The 18266-nt window shown below is 53.3% G+C and overlaps 2 protein-coding genes across 4 annotated transcripts; one reads left to right on the top strand and one right to left on the bottom strand.

Moving 5' to 3' along the window:
• Positions 1-53: 53 nt before the first annotated feature.
• Positions 54-6611, bottom strand: IFT20 (intraflagellar transport 20). 2 transcript variants are annotated; one of them, XM_086686528.1, is made up of 6 exons: positions 6455-6610; positions 3115-3357; positions 2821-2949; positions 1572-1657; positions 937-1040; positions 54-470 (listed from the first exon to the last, which is right to left on the bottom strand). In XM_086686528.1, exons 3-6 carry the CDS (start codon positions 2945-2947, stop codon positions 389-391), a joined length of 399 nt encoding a protein of 132 aa, XP_086542654.1. In that variant the 5' UTR covers positions 2948-2949; positions 3115-3357; positions 6455-6610; the 3' UTR covers positions 54-388. The 2 variants fall into 2 exon arrangements, with proteins under 2 accessions (XP_086542654.1, XP_025772402.1); XM_025916617.2 differs by lacking the exon at positions 3115-3357 and having other exon boundaries at positions 6455-6611.
• A 172-nt stretch (positions 6612-6783) lies between these two features.
• TNFAIP1 (TNF alpha induced protein 1) lies at positions 6784-18114 on the top strand. Of its 2 annotated transcripts, none has more exons than XM_025916934.2 (7): positions 6784-6973; positions 10931-11248; positions 11858-12027; positions 12446-12535; positions 12613-12665; positions 13640-13835; positions 15467-18114. In XM_025916934.2, the coding sequence occupies exons 2-7, from the start codon at positions 11044-11046 to the stop codon at positions 15701-15703; spliced, it is 951 nt and encodes a 316-aa protein (XP_025772719.1). In that variant the 5' UTR covers positions 6784-6973; positions 10931-11043; the 3' UTR covers positions 15704-18114. The 2 variants fall into 2 exon arrangements, with proteins under 2 accessions (XP_025772719.1, XP_086542653.1); XM_086686527.1 differs by lacking the exon at positions 6784-6973 and adding an exon at positions 9948-10715.
• Positions 18115-18266: the final 152 nt, after the last annotated feature.

The following is an 18266-nucleotide window of genomic DNA, read 5'->3' as shown; positions in this document are numbered from 1 at the left end:
TTACAAGGTGTTCCATGTACACTTCAAGGGCAACAGGAAAAGAGGCAGATCAAGCCATTTGAAAACAATAATTTATTGCTCTTCCTTTGAAAGCTTTGTGACTTTACAAAAAAAAAAAAGGGTCAAAATTTACAGACTGCTCAGTTCAGGCTAAGAGTGCCAAGAGGTGAGAGCCTGGACCACTGTGGCCACAGGGTAACTGCCCAGCAGATGTTTGCTGACATTTGCAACAAGCCCCCCAGACTTGCTTACTGCCTTCAGAGATGCTGCATTTTTTCCACACCATCTCTCAGGACATACTTGGGTCATTGGTCAAGTCACTGGATTGGTACAGAGGTTTTTTGGGTTTTGTTTTTTGCCCGGCCTGCTATAAAATGAAATTTCCAGTTCATTTCTGAAAAATAAATTGGTCAATAAATTCATTTTGTTCTGCTTCTACTTTACACAAAGCTTCATATTCAACCCGATACCTGAAAAACAAAATTGTTAGAAGCCCTAAAAATGGATGAAATAAACCGTGGACTTAATTCTTCTAGAGAAGAATGTAAGCGATTTAAACGATCCCAAGAAATGGTGTGAGTTCATAATGAAGAAGTTAGGGTAAGAAAGAAAGAAAGAGGCCAAGCCCAACCCAGGGCCACCCGTGAGAAGTCTCCAGGTCTTTTCCTCTAGGAGAACTAGCCAGCTTCACGGACTCGCTACCGGAGCCTTCTAGCTCCCAGACCACTAGAGGTGGTTTTGTATTAACACGTGTCCTTTTTCCTTCTCATTAAACAGGACTTGACTTTATTTTTTTAAGTCTTCAAGTCAGATGGCAAGTGGGACCCTGTTCCCGAGAGGACAATGGTGAAGAATAAGGACAAGAGGTGGCCGCTCAAGAAGGAAGAATAGAACTGCAGTCGAGCAAAGAACTTTCTTTGCACCCTCACCTCTTACCTTTCAAGCTGCATTTTCTTTTCTGCTATTAGGGCTCGGAGTTGCTGCTGTTGGGCCTCCCTCTGCTTTGCTATAGATTTGAGCAAGTTCCGAGCACCAATGGCCTAGAAAGAAGGTCGTGGCTTCGTTAAAACCGTCTTCAGCTAAGTCCTCAGCCGAGGGAGGGCCACTCGGGGGCGGTCTCAGTGCCCAGCCGGGGACAGATCGTCGAGCCCCAGAGCTTCTGGAATAACCTGATGAGTTATTCCAGAGGCAGCTCAGGGGCAGATCCGCGAGTCCCCCCGCCCCCGGAGTCTGGCACACGGGTGCCAGTGGCCCCTCTGGTGCACCATGGAGCCCTGTGTCCTTTGCCGGGTCACTGACCCCCCCGTATGCCTTCTTCACTTACAAAAGCATAAGACCACCCATCTCAGCGATGTGAACATGAAACGATGACAGTGTACTAGCATAAAAGAGTTCGACTAGCGGAAAGAGTTGACTGGGAATTGTTACTTAGAATCCCGTTTTACTTAAAGAAAATAATCCCATCCCCCGCCCCCCCCCCCCCCCCCCCAGCAAGAAAAAGTCCAGCGGGCAGGAGGAGAGGCTGGTGAACCGTGTCCCAGGCCAAGATGGAGAAGGCACGCTCATCTTACCTTCATCTTCTCGTTTTCTGCTTCTTTTGCCAGTTGGTCAACAAGCTCAATTAAACCACCAACTATTTTCTGAAACTGGCCAATTTCTTTTAGGGGAAGAACAGAAAACAAAATGTTTTATTTTCTCTGCATCATCACTCCCTTCGTGTCCCCTTGTGGCGAGAGCAGGGCTAATGTGTGTCCGAGCGGTCTGGCGCACGGGCCTAGAGTCTTCCACCCTTGGTCTAAACCCAGAGGAGGGTGGCCAGGCGCTCAGAGCTGGAGCAGGGCACGCTTGGACCTTGAGTCCCAACTGAGCCAGCCGGTGACTGTTGACCTCTGTCTGCGAGGCTCCCGGTGGCCCATCCTCCACACAGACTCCATCCAGCCCTCCCCAGGAGTGACAGGAAGCACAAGGGGCATGTCCCCAGAAGGACGGACTCAGGACGTGAACACAGTCTCCTGACTGGCCACAGATATGGCCCTAGGTTTTCAGTTAATGGTGGTGGGGGGGGCAGGGGTTTGCCCACGGAGGGCAGAGCTAATAAAGAGCTCAAAGCATTCAGGTGCTAATCTCCCATTCGCTTTTTTCAACGTCCTTGGGTGTGGGGGGACCTCATCCTACTGAGGAGTGAACTAGGACCCAGGGAGGAGGGACGGCATGCAGTCAGAAGACTGGCAAGGGAGCCCAAGCTACCTTTCACCAGCCAAGCTCTCTGCAGACTATGGAGTGCCCAGAAGGCTCAGAAATCCCTGCTTTAACCACATGTGCTCTGTATTCGCTGCTCTCGGGTGCTTGCCTCCCGGGACAGGAGGTGTCCTGGGTATCCAGCTAAAATGGGACTTCGTTGAGTCTGTTGAGCTACTTCTAGAGACTCCAGTTAATCAGTTTTCACTCCAAGTGATGGTAATCCCGCGACTGAGAAAACTATTTCTTCCAAGAATCAGGAGTACCTAACTACTCCCACCCCCAAGCCACAGTTCTGCTTCCGTGAGGTTCAAGGTTTCTGAGAGGGAAGAAAAGCAACGATGGGACATCCTCCACATCTCACCATTTGTTCCGTTTGGTGCTCTGTGTGGGGCCACATGGGCGCATTACAGGGCGGGCAGACGAGGTGGTTAGTACATGGGAATCGATAAAGGCCGGGCGCCACTTCCAGGGAGCCACAGCTCCACTCTGGCAGGGACAAGAGCTGGGGGCTGGGCGGGGGCGGGACACAGTTGGAAGCTCAAAGCTGAGTGGCACCACGTCTCCCCAAATGACACTCACTGTCCACAAAGTCCTTGCACTCCTCCTTGAGCTCTGTGGTCTGCTGGGTAACCTCAGGGTCCAATACCCGCAGCTTGTTCAGCTCATCAAAGTGCAGCCCCGCTTCACCCAGGATGTCCTTGGCCATAGCTGTGAAGAAACCAGGCTGAATCCCCAATCGCTTCCCAGCCACCCAAGGAAATGCCTGCTCCCAGGCCAGCCCCGCTCCCGCCCCCAGACACCAACGCCAAAAACCCAGATGCTCTTCCTCCAAAGGCTCCCCCTTCCCTCTGCCTCCACCTCTCTGAGCCTCACCTGTTTCCCTTCCAGCTTCCCTAGAGGAGAGAAGTTCTGCTCTGAAGGGCTGAGAGTGGCAGCCGGGAGGAGGTGTGTCATAGGAGCAAGGGTCAGGAAAGAATAAAGTCCAGCTGCTTGTCACAGGCACCGTTCATTCAACACACATTTCTTGAGTGCCTTCTACAGGCCAACACTGCTAGATGCTGGGGGTACAAAGATGAGTGGAGCATGGTGCCCGCCCGGGAGGAGCGCATAGTTTAGCTGGAGGAAGACAGACACGTAAACTGAAAAGTACACTGTGTTAAGTGCGTTTACAGATATATCGCGCAAGCGCTGGAGAACACAGCGGTCAGCCTGGGGCGGAGGAGTCACATTTGAACTAAGCGTGAGAAGCCATGGCATATTTATCCCCAATTAGGTGCCCAAAAGGACATGAAAAAGCTTTTCAAATACAGTACTGGAATAACACCAAAAGCAAACGAGGAAATCTGCGTGAATTAAAGATCAGAGTTAAAAAAGAAGCCGGGAGGAAGAACCTTACCCACAATGTACGCCACAGGCTACTGTACGCTTGCCTGAACTAGGACTAGAGTTGGTTCAGTCTCTCTCCAGCAGAAAACACAAAAAGGAATGACGTGTCAGCAAGCACATACCAAGTAAGGAGGCCGGGGAAAGGCATTCCAATCAGGGAAAATAGCACAGACACGAGCCTGAAGTCACTGAGCGGCCTAGAATATGGAAGGACCGAGGATGTAGCTGAAGAGGTCGGCTGGCGCCAGATCAGGAAGACCGTGTGCGCCAAGCTAAGGCATTTGGGTTTCTTTCTGTGGGCAGGAGAACCAGCAGGGATATCTTTTCCCCTCCCAGGCCACCTCGAACTCCTGGGTCCAAAGGATGCCTCAATTCCGGGAAACTGAAAACGCACCCTCATTCTGGCTCAAAACAAAACAAAACAAAATGGGCACCTGGGTGGCTCAGTCGGTTAAGCATCCGACTCCGGTCATGATCTCACAGTTGGTGGGATCGAGCCCTGAGCAGGTGCACAGCCTGCCTGAGATTCTCTCTCTCCCCTCTCTCTCTGCCCCTCCTCCACTCACGCACACTCTCTCCCCTGCTCTCTCAAAAAACTAAGTAATAAACATTTTTTAAAAACCCTAAAAAAACGAAAAAATGAACATTAAAAAATAAAATAAACAAAAGGACACGCCCTGTCTACAAAGGGAGGCAATGCTACTTAGGGCTAGCCGTTGGCCGCTATACCAATTCCAAGACCCCAGGTCTTCCAAAGGCTACCACCACCTGGTGCTGTGCCTGCCCTTTCCTCTGCCCCCACCTCCCCCAGCTGTTTCCCTTCTGGCTTCCTTAGAAAAGTTCTCTTCCACATGGGGTGACTGTGGGAGTAACTTTCCAGAGCAGGTATACCATAGGAGGAGCGATGGTTAAAAAAAGAATTCAGTCCCCCGGTTACCAGAACTGATTTTCAAGACAGCCAAAAATCCAGATTTATACATGAAATCTGACTTTTAAAGGAAAGCGCTGAATTCAAAAATTTAAAGGCAATACCACATCCAACACTGTGGGCCAACAAATGCGTGTCTACAGACTGTCTGACTGTGGCCCAGAGCCTTTCGCCTACTGGAAGGAAATAGGTTAGCATCTTCCTTTTGAAACATTTTAATCATCCCAAGCTTCCTTTTAATCAAGCTTTAAAAAAATTTTTTTTAACGTTTATTTATTTTTGAGACAGAGAGAGACAGAGCATGAACCAGGGAGGGGCAGAGAGAGGGAGACACAGAATCGGAAGCAGGCTCCAGGCCCTGGGCGTCAGCCCAGAGCCCGACGCGGGGCTCGAACTCACGGACCGCAAGATCGTGACCTGAGCTGAAGTCGGACGCTTAACCGACTGAGCCACCCAGGCGCCCCTTTTTAATCAAGCTTTTTATTGTTTTTAATATAGTTGCCTCTCGAAGTACTTCTTTTTTTATTTTTCAATTTTAATCAAGCTTTTTAAAAGGTCTGTCTTCCTGCTTTTTCTGTGACATTTACACATACAGTCTGAGCACTGAACACCTACCAGGTGATTAATCAGACCAACTGCTCTAGAAAGCTTCCAGTAACCCGAGGGAGCAAATAATCTGCTTCGACTGCCACTCCCGTCCCTGAGAGGAGGCGTTTATTCAGAGACACCTTCTGAGTCCCTGCTCTGGAGACAGAGTAGTGAAGAAGATGCTTCAGTTCCTGACCTCTGGACAGAGAGTAAACAGATAACCACAAATTGTGACAACAGTATGAGGAAAAGCACTGGGTGAAGATCCTGAAGCTAAAAGAAATGTAATGCCTTCCAAGAACCCAAAGCCTAGTGTGGTTAAAACCCAGTGAACAGGGGGAGTGTGGAACAGGGTAAGTCTAGATGGGGAGGCCAGCGCTGGTTCATGGAGGGCTCTGAAAGCCGCAGTCAGGAGCCCGGATTTTATCATAAGGGTAGCGGGCAGCCAGCAGATTCTCAGCAGAGTGGTCCTATCTGCCTTTTGGAATGATCACTGTGACCCAGGATGGAGAATGAATTGGAGGAAACAGAAGAGAGAGGCTACACCTACCTTGGTTCATCACTGTAACCCTAGCATCTAGCACGGTGCCTGCACATACCGAGTGCTTGCACTCAGCAAATGTTTGTGGAATGAATGTGGAAATAGAGAAGGCTCTTACAGTAACGAAGGCTTGGAGCTGAAGCAAAGTGTTCCAATTTGCGACGTTATGTAAGCCGAGTTGATAGCATTTAGTAAAGGACTGGATGAACGTAGGAGTTTGGGGATGAGGGAAGGAAAGAGGCCAGATTTCCATGTATCTGGCTTGAGCGCCAACTGGATGTTTGGAGGGCAGAGTTGAATGAGATGGATAGGACCGGAGAAGGAGGGTAGGGTGAGGGTTCCCAGCCAACTATCAGATTCTTTTCCAACTCCCACCACACGTGCGTGTCTGAGCATCTGAGGAACACCGGGCACAAGAGCCGCATGGAGCTCCCAGAAGATGACAGCGGCGACACTCTCCGCCCCAGTTCCACTCCCCGCACTGCAGGCGCCGTCGGCGGGGTGGGGGGAAGGGGCACGGGACATACATACACAGTTAGGAAGACCTGGGTGGTGGAGCTGGCTGTCCACACTACGCAAGCGCCTTGAACTTATCTGAGCCGCAGTTTCCTCCCAAGACCATTGTTAGCACCAGCGCGTTAAGTTCCAGGCCCAAGCTGGGTGTAACACCGCTCGCAAAGAACCGCGCGGAGTCCCCACGTTTCTTTCGGCCTGTCAGATTCACTCGCCCCGGGTCCGCCCGCGTCCCCCGGCCCGCAGTCACTGCCTACCTGCCAACCCCGTACCGGCGGCGCGCTGCGGCCCGGGCTGATTCCGACAGGCAGCTGCTCTCCCCGGTTAGCGGCAGCCGGTGCCTCGCCCGCCGGACTCAGCCGCTGCCACGGATACAGGACCTGTTTACCCACAACGTCATTACCTGACTGCGGAAGCACTTACCCCGCCCAGCCCGCAGAGCCTGCTGGGAAACAGAGGCCCGCGAGGAGGGTCGGCTGCCTACAAGACCCAGAGACCTTTGCGCCGGAAAGGCCGCAGGAAGTAGCTGTGCGCTCTCCGTGGAGTACTCCCAGGAGCCCTTCCCTCCCCCCGTGATTGGGTGCTGGGCATGCCGGGCCGTGGAGTCCGAGGCTGCCGGGCGGGCGGGGTTGCGCCGCGGCTCGGGGCGGGGTCCGCGCGCGGGCGAAGGATGTGAGCTCACAGCCCGGGATTGCTGGCGGGCAGGCGGCCACAGCCCTGGGCGGCACGGGGTCGGCTTGCAACCCAGCTAGGAGGAGAAGCGCCCCCCGCGGACGGTGAGAGCCGGGCTGAGGTTGCCCTGGGGGACAGGATGGACGGGCCCGGGGCTGGAGCAGAGAGCCCCACCCAGTCCTGGGGAAAAGGCATGGAAGGGCTTAGGGGAGATGGAGAGCTCACATCTTCCACTGGGATGGGTGTCAGAATCGGTCTGTTTCTCGGTGGTGAGGAGGGGTGCGGGCCGGGGAAGAGCACAGGGAGGCTGGGTCTCGCCAAATCTTTCCAGACCCTTTGGACGAAGCCTCACACCTAAGATTTCTGCTAGATCCGCCCCCTCAACCCAAGATCGGCTGCCCCCACCCTAGTGTGATGAATTTCTGGGTCCTTCTTCCTTTAGGACCCCACCTTTTTCCATGGCCGTGGTTGTTTTCCTGCCCTTAATTCTGCTTAGCTTCCCATCAGCCTCGCTGAGAGAGACGGATACGCCCTCAGCCCCAGGCAGACATCCCCAAATATCCACACACAAAGTCCGGAAGGAACAGCACTGAGGCTATCAGTGGAAACTTCATTCCCAGTGGAATTACTTTGTGGGGCGTCACCTGCCACAAGATTCCTGGAGCCCATTGGTCTGGGAAGAATCTGAGCGGGCGGCATCTGAGCTGACGTGGTCCAGGGCTCAAAGCAATTGCTTTGTAGGCTCCGTTGGCCGCCGCCTGGCCTTTGAGTTCCTTTACTTTAGCAGAGCATAGGTGCGCTTTCTTTATCCTGGGGAAATCGGGGCCAGACACAAAATACACCTGGAACTTGCTAAAACCTGTTAAGGGGTGGATTTATTCCTTTGGGGTGAGTGGAGGAAGGTGATTTCACACTATTCGTGTGTTACTTACTGATTGGGCAATCCGCCGGTGAGGGTTCATCTCATCCTTGGGGCAAGTGAGTCTCAGAAATTCAGAACTTCTCACAGCAACCTCTCTGGCCCTTTTTTGGACGGACATTCTTCCTAGGGACCTACCTAAATCTTTTTTAGGGACAATATCAATCTAACTGACATGTATTAAATACTTTAAAAGGTGCTTGGCATTGTGCTAAGTGCTGTTTTGGATAGCAGAGCAGTAAAGTTGGGGAAGCCAGCACACTGCTCCTGTATTGAACTTGCAGGAGGTGATGTGTAACTGTAAATGTTTGCGTGTTGTGATAACTACACGAGGCAATTTCACCTTTTCTCGGTCTCTGTGACCAACAGTGGAGTCCAGGCCTTCAGGTCTTGCCTAGACTGCTGCTTCCTCTGGTCTTTGCACGTGCTCTCTTGCACTCTTTAACAGTCCATTCTCTACACGGCAGCCAGAGTGATCTTTTCAAAGTGTGAGTAACTTGGATCCTATCACTCCCCTGCTGAAAACAGTCCAATCGATTGCTGTTGCAGTTAATATAAAATGCAGACTCTTTCGGGGCACCTGGGTGGCCCAGTCGGTTAAGCGTGCAACTTTGGCTCAAGTCATGATCCTGCAGTTCACAGGTTCGAGCCCCACATCGGGCTCTGTGCTGACAAGTCAGAGCCCAGAGCCTGATTCAGATTCTGTGTCTCCCTCTCTCTCTGGCCCTCCCCTGCTCATGCTCTGTCTGTCTCTGTCTCAAAAATAAATAAAAACATTAAAAAAAATTTTTTTTAACGCAGACTCTTTAAATTTTTTAATGTTTATTTACTTTCTTTTAAATTTTTTTAATGTTCATTTTTGAGAGAGAGAGAAAGAGAGAGAGAGAGACAGCGCAAGTGGGAGAGGGGCAGAGAGAGAGAGAGAGGACACAGAATCCAAAGCAGGCTCCAGGCCCTGAGCCGTCCGCACAGAGCCCAGTGTGGCACTCCAGTTCACGAACTGTGAGATCATGACCTGAGCCCAAGTCGGAAGCCCAACCGACTGAGCCCCCCAAGCACTCCTGTTTATTTTTGAGAGAGAGAGACAGACAGAGTGTGAGCAGGGGAGGGGCAGAGAGAGAGGGAGACACAGAATCCAAAGCAGGCTCCAGGCCCCCAAGCTGTCAGCACAGAGCCCAATGCAGGACTCGAATGCAAAAGCAGTGAGATCACGACCTGAGCCGAAGTCGGACACTACCCACTGAGCCACCCAGGCGCCCCTGCCTAAAATGCAGACTCTTTAATATGATCTGGCCCCTGCGTTACCTGATGTGCACTAGACATCTTGGCCTTATTTCTGCTCCTAAAACTTGTGTCTAACTGAGAAACTTTGCACTTACTCTCCCATCTGTCTGGAATGCGCTTTCAGACTTCAGCTGGAATGTCGCCTTCCCAAAGAGGCTTTCCCTGTACTAATTAGTACTAATCCCTAGTCACCCTCTTGTCACTAGTTTATTTATTGCATTTCTTTTTTTTTTTTTTTTTTTTTTATTTTATTTTTTTTTTAATTTTTTTTATTTTTCAACGTTTATTTATTTTTGGGACAGAGAGAGACAGAGCATGAACGGGGGAGGAGCAGAGAGAGAGGGAGACACAGAATCGAAAACAGGCTCCAGGCTCTGAGCCATCAGCCCAGAGCCCGACGCGGGGCTCGAACTCCCGGACCGCGAGATCGTGACCTGGCTGAAGTCGGACGCTTAACCGACTGCGCCACCCAGGCGCCCCTATTTATTGCATTTCTTACCTTCTGGAACTGCTCGCTTATGCATTCATTTTCTAGCTAATTGTCTGGATCCTCCCCCTAGAATGTAAGCTCCGTGAGGCCATGACTTATTGTCTTCTGTATCCTCAGTGCCTGGCACATACCAGGGGCACAATAAATGCTAACTCTTATTGTTTTTCTTCTGGTTAACAGTGTGATGCTTCTTTATACTCCTTCGAGGCAAGGTCACTATCTTTTCATCTCTCTGTTCCTACTGCTTAACCTAGTAGGCACTCAGTATTGTTTTATTGCTGAATGAATTAAATGAAGTAATGTATATATTAAGTGCCTAGATTAGTACCTAGACCATAGTAAACATGCAGTGGATGTTTGCTTTTTTTTTTTTTTTCAGTGAATGCATTTTAGTGATTCCTTAGGAAACCGAAGCATATAGAATCTAGATCACGAGGAGTGACCTGGCTGTGCCCTCCTTTGCTTCCTCGCTCCTCCCTCCTATGAATGCCTATCAGCGTGTTTCAGTTTCCAAATCACTTAATTGCTTTTAGGTTTATCATCTGATTTCTTTGGAGCCCTTTCTCCCCAGTCTTGTGGGTAGAGCGAAAGGAAGAGATGGGGCTGCTGGGCCTCCTGTCAGGAAAAAGAAGTAAAAATAGCCATCCTGTCGTTGTTCTCTCCTGAAAAGTGGTGACAATTTCAGGAACTTGGGACAGGGCTGGGGCCAAGAAAGGGGAAGGTCAGGAAATCCCCCTGGGGCCAGAGTAACCTCTGCCAGGAACGTTGGACGGTGCCCTCCCTCCTGGCTCATTCCGGGCTCGCCTGAAGCTGCTTTTACTTTCCTTTCTGAGGCCAGACTCCGGGCGGCGCTCACAGTCAGCACTGGTGCGGGCTGCTTCTGAGCAGCCTGGAATCTTTCGAAAGGAAGCGCATCCTGTCCCTCTGGCTCCTGGGAATCTCCTGCGCTGGCAGGATTCCCAGTAGGTTTGGCGGGAAGTCTTGGGTCCTGGGAACCTTGGGAAGAAAATAATTGGGATAGGACTGTGGATCGCCAGGGTACAGACTTCCGCTGCCCAGTCTGTGCCTCCAGCATCTCCGACTAACTCCAGGGGTTTGCTAGGCCTCCTTGCTGCCTAGAGCTGAGCCGAGTGTCAGGGAGGCTGGTGAGATGGTGAGTGGGCTCTGGGAGACTGCTCTGGTTCCTGGTACCGGAAACAATAGCAGGAGTGTCTTCTTTCGCTATTGCCCTAGGGCCTTAGCCTCTGCGAGGTCTAGGCAGCGGTCAAGGAGAGAATGACTGCACGGTCTCCTGGGATCCCCTGGCCCCTCTCGGCCGAGGGCTGTCCTCTGCTGACTCCTGTCTCCTCTCCCATCTCCTGTTCACAGTGCTGAGAGTATGAGGCTCTGGCCTCTACTGGCCGCTCGCTCGTGATCCTTCCACCACGGCGGAGCCTTCCAAGCCGACCTCCTGCCGTGTGGTGATCTACCTGCAGCGGGAGATGTCAGGGGATACCTGTCTGTGCCCAGCGTCAGGCGCCAAGCCCAAGCTAGGCGGCTTCAAGGGAGGCGGCCTGGGCAACAAATACGTGCAGCTCAATGTGGGTGGCTCCCTGTACTACACCACCGTGCGGGCGCTAACCCGGCACGACACCATGCTCAAGGCCATGTTCAGCGGGCGCATGGAGGTGCTGACCGACAAAGAAGGTGAGGCGTCGGGGGCTTGTTGGGCTGGCTTGAGGAGGGAAGGAAGTGTCCCTGAGGAAGTGCCTTTGGGGCAGCGCTTACGCCTGGCAGAACTAGACTCTAGATCGACTTTTCCTGTTACCTAGTACAGGACTCCTTCGCCTGGAGTCCTCGGTAGAGCATCGGGATTCTTGGAAATCGGACGTGGAACGGTGTGTGCTTACCCGCTTTCCAGGGAGGAGATCCATACTTCTTAACTATTCACAGAAGACTAGATTCTCACAGGAACCATTGCTGTAGTGACTAGGCAGTACACGGAAGACAAGCAGGGCCCGGGGGTTTCCGTGCTCCCGGGAGGCGGGCCTGAGCCGTCCTGAGCTTCGGCCTCTGTGGGCTCTCTCAGGGCCCGGAGGGCCTCCGTCCCCACAGCACGTGCTGGTCAGTTCTTGGTCGAAGAACAGCCACAGGCCTAAGAGCTAGAGGTTGTGTTCTGCTTCTGTTACCCTACGGTGGGGGCTCTGCGCTTGCATGCTGCTTACCACCCACCACCAGGCTTGTCAGGTGGCCTTCTCCTGCTGCTTGCGGCCTGGAGGCAGAGAGTCACCGTCTGGGGCCTGTCTGCATCCCCAGGCTGGATCCTCATAGACCGATGCGGAAAGCACTTCGGCACCATTTTGAATTACCTCCGAGATGACACCATCATCCTCCCACAAAACCGGCAGGAAATCAAGGAATTGATGGCTGAAGCAAAATATTACCTCATTCAGGGGCTGGTGAACATGTGCCAGACTGCTCTGCAGGTACGGAGATACGGTCGCGTTAGGTTGAGGAGGAAGGGAGTTGGTCCTGTGCTTTGGGGACACTAAGGTCCAGTTCCCGGAAGGCTGTGTGACGAGTGCCGTGAGTCCAAACCAAGTTAGATACACCAGGTGGGTGTTGCCCAGGCCAAGGACACTGGCAGCCAGTCCATTTGTAAGGTGACGGACTCAGGCGGTATGACTAAGCCCAGCTTCCGGTTTCTATGCCTTGATATCTGGATTTTAGGTTTTCTGGAAACGGGGTTCTGCCTGCGGGCCGGCAGTTTCTGTTGCCAGATGCCTCCACAACAAGCAGAGGGTGGCCTTGGCATAGGGGCTCTGACGGCTCCTGGGGAAAGCCTGGCTTAGCCTGGCAGGCAAGAGAGCTCAAAAAAGATTCTCGGCTGTGTGTGTCACCCAGGACAAGAAGGACTCCTACCAGCCCGTGTGCAACATCCCCATCATCACATCCCTGAAAGAGGAAGAGAGGCTCATCGAATCCTCCACCAAGGTACTGGCACCTCTGAGGGCTGCGGGCAGGGGCGGATGGGACCCTGGCCTGGCCCTCACGCTCTCCTCCCTCCCCAGCCCGTGGTGAAGCTGCTGTACAATAGAAGCAACAACAAGTATTCCTACACCAGGTAGGGTGGGCGTCTTGGGGCCGAGGGGGTGGGCGCCGGGGCTGGGGGAAGGCCCGCAGAAGTAGCTAGAACGACTGGCCAGCCAGCAACGGGGCGGCAGACCCAAGAGAAGCCGCCTGCACTCCCGGCAGGGTTGGGAAGGGCCCAGGTCTCAGGAGGGAAGAACGGAGAGTAGAAGGGAAATCAGCAGAGGCGTCTGGAACCTGGCGCGGGGCCCCGGCTGAGGATATAGATGAGAATGAACACGGAACAGCCCCCTACCCCAATGTGCCACGTCAGGCAGCTTGCCAGGTGTCTTCCCAGCATTATCTTATGAGGTGGACGAGGACGTAAGCCAGCCATTGTGCTTCACTGCTGGGCCACAGTTAGCTAGACCCAGAAGGCCGCAGGCTCAGTAAGTCCTGTGGACGGGCCTGTTGCCAGCATCACCCCTACAGCAAGGGAGGGGATCCTCCTGCCTCGATGGCAGCGAGACTCCTTCCTTGTGGGCCTGATGAGAGGAGACCTCCCTCCTTCAGGTCTTTCTGATTTAACTTGTTTTTTATGCGTGGAATTTTTTTTAAGTTTATTTTTACTTAGAGCGCACGCGTGTGAGTGCATGCAAGTTGGGGAGGGGCAGAGAGCAAGAGAGAGCCCCAGGCAGGCTTTGCATTGTTAGTGCAGAGCCCGATGCAGGGTTCAAACTCGCGCACCATGAGATCATGACCTGAGCCAAAGTCAGACGCTTGACCAACTGAGCCACCCAGGCGCCCTTCTCTCTGCTTTTAACTTAAGACCAACTCCCCTCTTTTTCCTCACAGGCCCCCAAACCCAGAGGGTGCCCGTGACCCTTTCTCTTCCTGTTCCCTCTGGCATCTTGGCTTTTTCTCAGTTGTGCATGATGGGGAGGGACAGAGAGGAGACGCCCAGCTAGCCCCCTCTCTTGTGCCAGAACCTCATTCCTGGGCCCACCGGCCTTCATGGCTTTTTTTCAGCAACTCTGACGACCACCTGCTGAAAAACATCGAGCTGTTTGACAAGCTCTCCCTGCGCTTCAACGGCCGCGTGCTCTTCCTCAAGGACGTCATCGGCGATGAGATCTGCTGCTGGTCCTTCTATGGCCAGGGTCGCAAGCTGGCAGAGGTGTGCTGCACCTCCATCGTGTACGCCACGGAGAAGAAACAGACCAAGGTGTGGCGGGCTTCCCTCTGCGTGGGGGGGACGGGACACACAGCAGCGCAGCCCCAGCTGTGCCTTTCACCACAGGGAGCAAAAAAGGAGTGTGGTTTGCTCTGTCTCCCCCAAACCCACGTGATGGTGCTGGGCAGTTCCAGGAGTTCGGGGAGCGGCTGGGGAGCGCTTTTCTGGGTCAGCTGAGAGGCAGGGGCCGCCGACCAGCAGGGGACAGCGTGGTGCAGGGGGAAGGACCGGGTCTTTGGAGTTGGCCCAGTTCAGGTTTGAATTCTGGTTCCGCCATTTACTAGTTTTCTGACATCGTCTGAGCCGTTTAAACCACGTGAGCCTCAGCTTCCTCATCTGCAAACATGGGGACGACAGTGTGAATTTACCAGAAGCAGAACGAACACGAGACGGCTCCCAGGAGGAGCGGTGCAGGCTGGCGGAAGCAGCTGCTCTGATCTCTCCTCCGGCCCCTGCTCCTTGTGGGTTCCTGGTCACTCAGCTCAGCCTCTGCAGTGACCACATGGCGCTGGGTACGGGAGGGATTTGACAGGTGACCGTTAACACGGACCCCGCGAACCCCGTTTTCCCGGGCCGCAAGCGGGTGCTGTCCTCCCCAGGGAGTAGCTGCCCTGAGAATGTTTGTATGGGGGGTGGCAGGGCTTCGCTGAGCCCGGAGGGCAGCTCGTGTGGGGGACGGTCACATGTGTGAGGGCTCAAAGCCCCGAGCTCGTGTAGCACCTGCACAGCCACTGCAGTGCCTCCAGCTGGGCGGTCTGAGGGTTGGGGGTGGGGGGGGGACAGCTTATAGGAGGTGGCCCTGCTTCCTCCTGTCATTTTGGGGGTGGGACTCCCATGTGCACGTTTCAGCGGAGTCAAGATTCAGGGACAGGTCTCTGTGGGGGCTGGTTACACTGTGGAAGTGGCAGCAACACCCGTCACCTTCCTAAGTGCTTTCTCTTCCGTGAACTTTTTGAGCCCTCGCACCACACCTGTGAGACAGGCCGGGCTGGAAGCTCAAGTTAGGCTAGAATTCAGCTGCCTTGAACGCCATCCCTTTTTTTTTGAGAGAGAGAGAGAGAGAACACAAGTTGGGAAGGGGGGCAGAGGGAGAGAGACAGAATCTCAAGCAGGTTCCATGAGTGTGGAGCCTGGTGTGGGGCTCGATCCCGCGACCCTAGGCTCATGACCTGAGCCAAAACCGCGTCGGATGCTCAACCGACCGAGCCATCCGGGCATCCGCCCCCCAGTCTTTCATGTAATGTTCACAACTCTGAAGTAGATATGAACCCTGATTTTTTTACACATGTGGAAACCGAGGCCCGGCAGCTAGTAAATGGGGGGGCCATATTTAAGCCGAGGTCTGACCACAAAGCTCAGGCCCGACCCTCTACACGTACTAGTCTGTTGGCCTGGGACTGGGTGGGGCACGGGCAGCGTGCCACGCTCTGGCACCCTGATGTCTACAGAGCGCACCTCCTCACATCTTCAGAGAGGCCTCCCTCCCTCACGAGCCGGAAGGCCGTCTGTCTTGTGAGAGAGGTCAGGCGGCGTTGTAGAGCCAGCACAGACCCAAGGGCCCGGACGTGCGGCTCCCTCTCGTGGAGGAAACCTCATGGGGTTCTCTCGCCCCCTGATCCCAGGTGGAGTTCCCAGAGGCCCGAATCTATGAGGAGACTCTCAACGTCCTACTGTACGAGACCCCCCGAGTCCCCGACAACTCCTTATTGGAGGCCACCAGCCGTAGCCGCAGCCAGGCTTCCCCCAGTGAAGATGAGGAGGCCTTTGAACTGCGGGACCGTGTCCGCCGTATCCACGTCAAGCGCTACAGCACCTACGATGACCGGCAGCTCGGCCACCAGTCTACCCATCGCGACTGACGAGACCCTCAGGGAGTCAGGGCACAGGACACCCTGTCCCCCCTCCTGTGGAACCCTGCCCCACTGGCCACCCCACGCTGCTGCTGGCTGGGTTTCTGTCCCAGCACCCAGAGGCATGACAGGAAGTCAGAGGGCCTGAGCAGGAGAGGGACCACCTTCCTTTGCCCTGCTCCCTGAACACTTCAAGATGACCAAGTCCTGGACCCTTTGCTCGCCCTTCCTGACAGGGAGCTGCTGCTGCCCCCGGGGCCAATGGACTGACCAGCCCACCTCCCACAAAAACATTCCCCTTGGCCCTTTTTGGAGTACCCCTTTGCTCCACTGAGGGGCTACCTTTAGGCCTTTGTTGAGGTCCATGGGGAATGGGTTCGTTCTGGTGCTGTGGAGGCCCAGTTTCTCACAGAAGGTGGGGCTCCTTCTTCCTTATGGTGTTTAAGCACAGGCTTCACAATTTTGTTTTTTAAAAAATTATCTAGGAAACGAATAGTTTTAAGTCTGTAACAATGAGGGCACTGGGTATTTGTGCTACCCCTTGAGGGTGCCAGGACCCTGGGCAGGGCAGAGCCCTTGGCCTTTCCTGATGCCTTTGGGATCAGTTTCTTTAAAGCACTTTGTACTTTTATTCAGGAGATTTGTATTCTGCCCTGACCCACATCATCTTTTTCTGACCGTAACCCCCTCTTTCCTGCAGAATCAGAGAGGGGCTAGAGAAGCAATAAAAACAAAACAAAAACCACCACCACCAAAAAAAATTTACTAGCTTTGGCTTTGCTGGGCTGCCCAAGCAGGTGGCCCAGAGAGCCCGCAGGAAGGAAGGATGTTTAAATTGGGAAGCATGGTGCTAAAAAGGCCCATGAGAAAGGACATTTTACCCCAACATCTTAAAGTCACATAACTGACTCTTAGGGTCTAACATGATTGCTCTTTTTGATTCTCTTGCCCTCAAGGCATGCTTTGCTTTACTCACCAGAAAGCCAAAGAGCCACCACAGGGGCCAGGAGCATGAGCCACAGTGGGAAGGCCGTGGAGCCTGTGGGCGCTGCACTTGGATGCCCATCCGAGGACAGTGAGCATGAGCTCTGTGTCCCAAGCAGCCCTGTGCAGGGGTGGCATGTGCTTGGCCATATATCCACTGCCCACCCCGTTCTCCTGGTTTTATGTCCCGGCTGAGGGCGGTGGTTCTGCCTAGTGCTGAGCCTGGATGCAGGGTGATGTGAGCAGCCTGAGTCCCTTGAAAGGTTTCTTCATTTCTTTCTTGTTGGGTCATATGGCCACAGAGCTGCCAAGCACCAGCTTTTGGGCAAGGGTGCAAGTTCCTCCTCAGGGCTTTCGTTCACTGCCTTCTGTTTGGCTTGGCCCTTGGGAGGCTGCTCATCCAAATTCTTTTTCAAAAGAATGCTATCAGGGAGGGATCAGCCAGCCTAACAAAACAGCGTAGCCACTGGGTAGTAGCCACCTGGGAAGGAACACAGGTTATCAGGTTCATCTCTCCAGACTGCTGTCACTATAGCTAAGTGGCCTGCTCGTGGCTGACCCGATGGGCAAATGCCAGGCCAAGGTTAGCAGACACCCACAAGGACCTGAAATGACATGATGGGGCCGGAGAACTGTGACTAACCAGGCATTTACACTTGTCACAGCCTTGAAAATACAGACTTTCAGGCAAGGCACCCTGGTCATCGGCTCAAACACTTCTTTCAGCCTTCACTGGGGTAACAAGATGAAGACAAATCCATTTCTTTGGCCAGATTCCGGCTTTGGCTTTGTGGCTTTCCCACAGAGACTGGAATGCTCCTGCCGGAGGCCACTGGCCTATTTCCTCCGCTGCCCTCCTGAAGCCTTCTAATGCTCAAGGCCCAGCTCCCCACTGAGGTATTTTAATGCCTGTCCTTTGACCTCCCCAGTCCTGCAGCCTCTCTTTACTGCTTTGATATTTACATCCTCAGCTGTCTGAGTGGTGACCTGTCTCTTCCTGAGAAAGCACAGTAGTCCTGGACTGATGGAAACTATCTCCTTGGTCTTAAGAAAAATACTAACATTGAAATCACTGAAGTAACTTTAGCTTCTTTAGCCAGACTTTGTGGCATAAGGGCTTGGAGAATTTTCTTTTGAGTTCCTCAGGCCCAAGCAGAAAGCAGCTCTTGGTTTTGTGTACTTTTCAACCCTGAGCAGCCCAGGGAAAGTAAACAGAAAGCATAAATGAAGGTCAAACCTTGTCGGTTTCTGAGAAAACCGGAAACTTGCTGGTGACCCCATGTAACCAGTACCGGGTGTTATTCGATTCCTTACCTGACTGACCTCTGCCTAAAGAATGGCCCAGAACTTCTTTGTCACATAACAGCAATTCTTTGTTGCTCAGCCTAGGTGATGGAAACAAACACTAATTTCTAATAAAATCGTGTTACGCTGCAGTGGCCCGCAACTGTGCTCACGGTGGTTATAGCTGGCTCAGCACAGTGCTATGGCCCTGGTTCTCGTGTTTCTGTTCACCACCTTGTGTTTTCCCTGCGTCACAATCCTATTGCGCTCCGTGGCCCTGCAACCCTGGCTCCCCCTGGTGGAG

Source organism: Puma concolor, chromosome E1 (genome assembly GCF_028749965.1).
Source record: "Puma concolor isolate L17-30 chromosome E1, mPumCon1.1.hap2, whole genome shotgun sequence".
NCBI lineage: Eukaryota > Metazoa > Chordata > Mammalia > Carnivora > Felidae > Puma > Puma concolor.
The sequence above is the reverse complement of the archived record's forward strand: the minus strand, read 5'-3'. Positions and strand labels throughout refer to the sequence as shown.